The 6,281-nt window shown below is 30.6% G+C and overlaps 1 protein-coding gene across 1 annotated transcript; it reads left to right on the top strand.

Moving 5' to 3' along the window:
- The first annotated feature begins 1,038 nt into the window (after positions 1-1,038).
- Positions 1,039-3,950, top strand: LOC101498387 (uncharacterized). The gene has a single exon (XM_004515707.4). The coding sequence runs from the start codon at positions 1,293-1,295 to the stop codon at positions 3,534-3,536; it is 2,244 nt and encodes a 747-aa protein (XP_004515764.1). The 5' UTR covers positions 1,039-1,292; the 3' UTR covers positions 3,537-3,950.
- Positions 3,951-6,281: the final 2,331 nt, after the last annotated feature.

Here is a 6,281-nt window from a genome sequence, read left to right as displayed (position 1 = left end):
TAATTTCTATAAAATTACGATATTTTAAATATAGTTACTAATTTTTTATTATTTATTTTTAGTCTTTATTTTTATTTTATAGAAATTAAAAATATTTTTTTATAAATTTTTTAAAATAGAGACTAAAAGTGAATAAAAAAATTGATAATTTTTTATAAAAATGAAAATTTATTTTATTATTTTTAATTATTAAAATTATATTTTTTTTATAAAAGATCTAATTTTTTAGATTAAAACATAATCTATAAAATATTTAAAATTTCATGATAATTTTTTTTTATTATCTATAATATGCTGATGAGTGTCATAAAAACATTATCTAATAAGTATAGAAAATATTCTTATATTTATAATAAATAACTACTTTTTCTTAAATAAACAATGTTTCTTCTTTTTTGAATTTAAGCAATGTCTTTAAACAATATTTGATAAAACCTTTTTTATATATAAAGCAAAGCCCTCTAATAATACATAGTGATAATTCTTAATATTTAGTTAAACAACAATTTTAAATACTTTAGGAGTATCACAATAAGTGTTATAGTCAGTTGATTTTAAACAATAATATTCATCACTATTATAAATACAAAATAAAATATAATAACTTATAAATTATTAACATAATATTAATTAGAAAACAGTAGTAGTATTTGTACCCAAAAAACAGTACTGTTATAATACACAAATGTAAGACTCGTTCGAGTAGACGAGAATAATATGGAAAAGAAAATTACTCCTTATAAAATAAAATATAATCATTAAAACATAAAAAAAAAATTATAAATTTTATTTAAATTTTAAATTAAATACACGAAATTTTCAAATATTATTTTGATTTATAAGTTATTCCGAAGTGAGTGTGTTAATTAAAAAGAGAAAAGTAAGAGACAAGGACAAAGTAAGACCCACCAAACAACAACCAGAAAAAACAAAGACAAAAACGCAGAAACAACAACACAGTAGCGCGTGGATTCCACTCCCAAATCATCATCTCCAACTTTCGCACGTGGCAGTTCCATTCCACTCTAACCTCGTTGCACCTGCATCGCACCAGTTACCATCACCAGCCCTTACAAATGTTCCCCACGCGCGAAAGTTCCCCGCGTGAAAATAAAATTCCAAGTACTCTTCACTCTCATTCGCTTTGCTATTTCGGTCTCTCACAGAAACACACTCTCACTCTCTCCTTCAACAAAATTTCTCCCACTCTTCTCCCGGACGAAGATGAAACAAACTCTAACGATCTAAATTAAACAAACTGTTAAACTTAACGTTCACCGTTAAATATTACAATGGCGGCAACCAATACGACGTCGTCTATCGTAGACGCAGACGAAGCAACCGCAAAAGCTATTCACAAACGTTACGAAGGTTTAGTAACGGTTCGTAACAAAGCCGTTAAAGGTAAAGGAGCTTGGTATTGGGCACACCTTGAACCGTTACTCGTTCATAACAACGAAACGGGACTCCCTAAAGCCGTTAAGTTACGGTGTTTTTTATGCGACGCCGTTTTCTCCGCTTCTAATCCTTCACGAACAGCTTCTGAACATTTAAAGCGTGGAACTTGCCCTAATTTCAATTCCGCAGCAAAACCAATTTCGTCAATTTCGCCGGAAACTGCTTCTGCGGTTGTCGTTGTTTCGTCGCCGCCGCCGTCTTCTTCTGTTCACCGCCGTAAGAGAAATTCTCCTCCATCGCCGCCGCTACCGGCGCCTCACTATGTTTCGGATCCGTTGCGTGTTGTTTCGGGTTTGTTGCCGCAGCAACAGCATTTGATGTTATCCGGTGGAAAAGATGATTTGGGAGCTTTGGCTATGTTGGAAGACAGTGTGAAGAAGCTGAAAAGTCCTAAAACTTCACCTGGTCCTATTCTTCATAAAACTCAAATTGATAGTGCAATTGATTATCTTGCTGATTGGGTTTATGAATCGTGTGGTTCTGTTTCTTTTTCGAGTTTGGAGCATCCAAAGTTTAAAGCTTTTCTTACACAAGTTGGTTTGCCACATGTTTCTCCTAGAGAGTTTACTGGGACTAGACTGGATGCAAAATTTGAGGAAGTTAAAGTTGAATCTGAAGCAAGGATTAGAGATGCTATGTTTTTTCAAATTGCTTCTGATGGTTGGAAAACAAAGGATTATTCTGATGATCAGAATTTGGTGAATTTGAGTGTCAATCTTCCCAATGGGACGAGTTTGTATAGAAAGGCGGTTTTCGTTACCGGTTCTTCGGTTCCTTCGAATTATGCTGAGGATGTTTTGTGGGAGACAATTAGTGGAATTTGTGGGAATCTAGCTCAACAATGTGTTGGGATAGTTGCTGACAAATTCAAAGCTAAGGCATTGAGAAACTTGGAGAATCAGAATCATTGGATGGTTAATCTCTCTTGTCAGTATCAAGGTTTCAATAGTTTAATCAAGGATTTTACAAAGGAACTTCCTTTGTTCAGAACTGTGACTGAGAATTGTCTCAAGCTAGCAAATTTTATCAACTACAACTCTCAAATTAGAAACAGTTTTCACAAGTATCAAATGCAAGAGTACGGTCACACTTGGTTGCTTCGTTCGCTTCCAATGAAAGAATTTGAGGATTTTAGCTTTGGACCTGTTTATGCTATGATTGAGGATATCTTGAGTTCAGTTCGTGCTTTGCAGTTGGTTCTGCTCGACGAATCGTTCAAGATGGTATCCATGGAAGATAGGAATGCTAGGGAAATTGGCGACATGATTCGTGACATTGGTTTTTGGAATGATTTAGAAGCTGTACATGCTTTGGTTAAATTGGTGAAAGACATGGCTAAGGAGATTGAACTAGAAAAGCCATTGGTTGGACAATGCCTTCTCCTATGGAATGAATTGAGAACAAAAGTGAAAGATTGTTGTTCCAAATTCAACATAGCAGAAGGATCAATAGAAAAGTTGATTGAAAGAAGGTTTAGGAAAAACTACCACCCTGCTTGGGCTGCTTCATACATTCTTGACCCTCTTTACTTAATAAGGGACACTAGTGGAAAGTACCTTCCACCTTTTAAGCACTTAACAACTGAACAAGAAAAAGATGTTGATAGACTCATAACAAGGCTTGTTTCAAGAGATGAAGCACACATTGTTCTAATGGAACTCATGAAATGGAGAACAGAAGGGCTTGATCCGGTTTATGCGCAAGCTGTACAAATGAAAGAGAGAGATCCTGTTACTGGAAAAATGAGGATTGTTAATCCACAAAGCAGTAGACTTGTTTGGGAAACTTATTTAACTGAATTTAAGTCATTAGGAAGAGTTGCTGTTAGATTAATATTCCTTCATGCAACTTCTTGTGGATTCAAGTGTAGTTGGTCTTTGTGGAAATGGGTTTGTGCTCATGGAAATTCTAGGACTTCACTTGATAAGGTTCAAAAATTGATATTTATTGCAGCACATTCTAAATTGGAGAGAAGGGATTTTTCAAGTGATGAAGATAAGGATGCAGAATTGTTCACATTAGCGAATGGTGAGGATGATGTGTTGAATGATGTTCTTGTTGATACTTCCTCAGTGTAACATTTTTTTTTTCTTTCTTTTTGAGTTAATCACCTAGGATTTTATTTTTTTTAGGATTTATTGAATTCTTTTCACTACCCTTTTTTCTTTTCTGCCACTTGAGTTGAGCAACTTCTCACCTTTTAACTCAGCATGATTTTCAAGTTGTTACAAATACTGAAGAAAGCTGGAGAAATTGTATCACTAGAGAGAAAAAAAGTTGTAGAAATTCTATTTTATTCCTCTAGTAATTTGAGATTAGTAATATTTGTAAAGGGGAAGTTTTTTTAGTTCTCCTTTGATTCTAAGTTTCTCTTTCACACCATTAAATTTTGTAAATTCACAAGAAAGCATGCAGCATGTGGGATTCTGATTTGTTTCACATATTTTGCAAGCTGCAATCAACTTCTATGAATGCATAATTAGTTTTGAGTAGCCTTTTGCATAATAAATCATGTGATTTAATTATTTATCTATATTTAAATATTGAATTTGTATAAAATATAATAGAATCTTCTAAGTTACCTGTCTATTACATTTGTAAAATTTGGAAAGGCACTATGCTTTCAATCACACCTAAATGGAAGACAGTCTAATTCATAGGTAAAATCAGCTTTCTGTCTCTATAAGTCAAAGGGAAGTTTGGTATAGAGTTAGACTCTCCTAACTTAACTTTTTAGCCACTTAATTAATCAGTCACATTTTGATTCTTTAAACATTTGTTTTTTGTGAGCAGCATAATATAAACAATGCATTCAGCAATCAATCAGATAAGTAACATGAACAACCTTAAACATGAAGGATTCTGTAGTGTCTATGAAGCATGGTTAATGACATGTTTCAAATGAAATTGAGTTTAACAAAAGTGTAAGTATTGTCAAAATCACGGTGACAAGCCCGTTCAAAATGCAATTGGTTGAAGCTGTACTTCACATATATAACCACTGGATTATTGGATTGACCACATAAGAGCACAAATTGTATTATCCAGCAAGCAAAAAGAGCATTGTACTTGTCATGAAAGAACTTCACTGTTTAGATGTTGAAAACAGTGGAGAAACTGTTGTGGAATCATTGGTTGCTGGTAGAACTTTTTGGGCTATTCAAGAAGAGTTATTAACCAAAAGAATGCAAGAAAGGAATTGACTTCACTTTTACTAGTTTTTGCATCAACATTTAGAACAATTAGTTAAAATGTGCTAGCTAGGTGTGGAAAAAATACCTCAAATATTGAATTCAAATCCCTTTTAGAAATAATTGTAAAATTAATCATTATTTTGATTAATAATTTTTTTTTTCATTCTTCAATATTTTTTTATACAAAAAGTTAAAATAACTGATATTTTTTGATAAAAAATAATTACTAAAGTTATTTAAGAGCATGGAAAAATAACATATACCAATTACTTTTCATCAAGATGTCATTTTCTAATATTCCTAAAATACTTACATGTTAGATATGAATCATATGATTGAATATATACACAACTTTTATAAATAATGCAAACTCTTGTTTTAAAAAACCTGCAAAATTTTGTACCAAAAAAAAAAAATAAAAACTGCAAAATTTGTTGGACATTCATGAGTCTTTAGTGGTCAAGCATAGGGTTTGATTACAAAGGGACAGGTCCACCTAAATCTAGCTCTTGTTGGTCTCAACTTTGAACCATCGTACAATTTATTGAAAAAATTAAAATGTCACATAAAAAACAGTTTATAAAGAAACAGTTTATTTCAAAATAAAATATAAATTAAATTTATTAAAATAAAGTATAAATAAAACATTCTAAAAGTAATTAAATTTTATTTACTTGGGTGATCAAAATTTGAAGTTATTTTTTTACTTATAATAATAGTAACTGGAGTGAGAGGGAGGGAGTATTAATTAAATTTAAAATCTAATAACACAATAAAACAGAACTAATTATTTTTTGTGAACTTTATTACTATGAAATTATATAAAAAAAATATGCTAACAAATATCCTTATGTCACTAATAAGAGTATTTGTTAAAGAAGTAAAGAAAAAAAATTTACTTTTGAAAGTTACATCTTTAATGTCGTAAAATATTAAAAAATAATATTTTTACCTTGAATATTTCTTTTATTTTTCTATTTTAATTCTTTAACAATTGTTCTTAAAATATTTGTTAGTATAACCATAAAAATAATAATGATGAAAATTGAAAGCCTAAACTTCATTTCAATAAATATAGATGATTCAATAAAAGTTGTGAATAGTTCTAAAAATATGTAGACTAGTGTCATAAAAAAATGTATTGACTACCTAAAGTTGTAACCACTTGGATTAATTTATCAACAACTATGTTTGTTTGTCCCTGAACAATATTTTCTAAAATATTTATTAGTTTCTTTTTCAATATTATCCAAGAATTTCTCACAATAATGTGGTCTTATTGCAAACATTGATACTATTTTAGACAAATATTAATAAATTAGTATTTATAATGAAATTTTTTATCAATCAAATCATTTGTTGTTTTAGTTTTGTTAACTTCTTTTCAACATTTCATAAAGTCATGCAAGGACTATGATATGGTGCAATAAAGAAAAGACACCGTTCCACGTAGTTTTTTTTTTTATTTTGAAATAAAACATTTTAGATTATTTAATAACGAAATTAATTTAAAGCAATTTTTATGGTTAATTTAAGATATTGAGAGAGGAAAATTGTCGGCATGAAGCAACACAGAAGATGCTGAGAAGTGAGAAGCGATTCTTCAACTAACGAATTTTTACAAACTTA

This window comes from Cicer arietinum, chromosome 7 (assembly GCF_000331145.2).
Source record: "Cicer arietinum cultivar CDC Frontier isolate Library 1 chromosome 7, Cicar.CDCFrontier_v2.0, whole genome shotgun sequence".
In the NCBI taxonomy this organism is placed as follows: domain Eukaryota; kingdom Viridiplantae; phylum Streptophyta; class Magnoliopsida; order Fabales; family Fabaceae; genus Cicer; species Cicer arietinum.
The sequence above is the reverse complement of the archived record's forward strand: the minus strand, read 5'-3'. Positions and strand labels throughout refer to the sequence as shown.

Excerpts from the sequence above, each read along its gene's own strand:
- LOC101498387 (XM_004515707.4), top strand. The coding sequence starts at position 1,293 with ATGGCGGCAACCAATACGACGTCGTCTATCGTAGACGCAGACGAAGCA.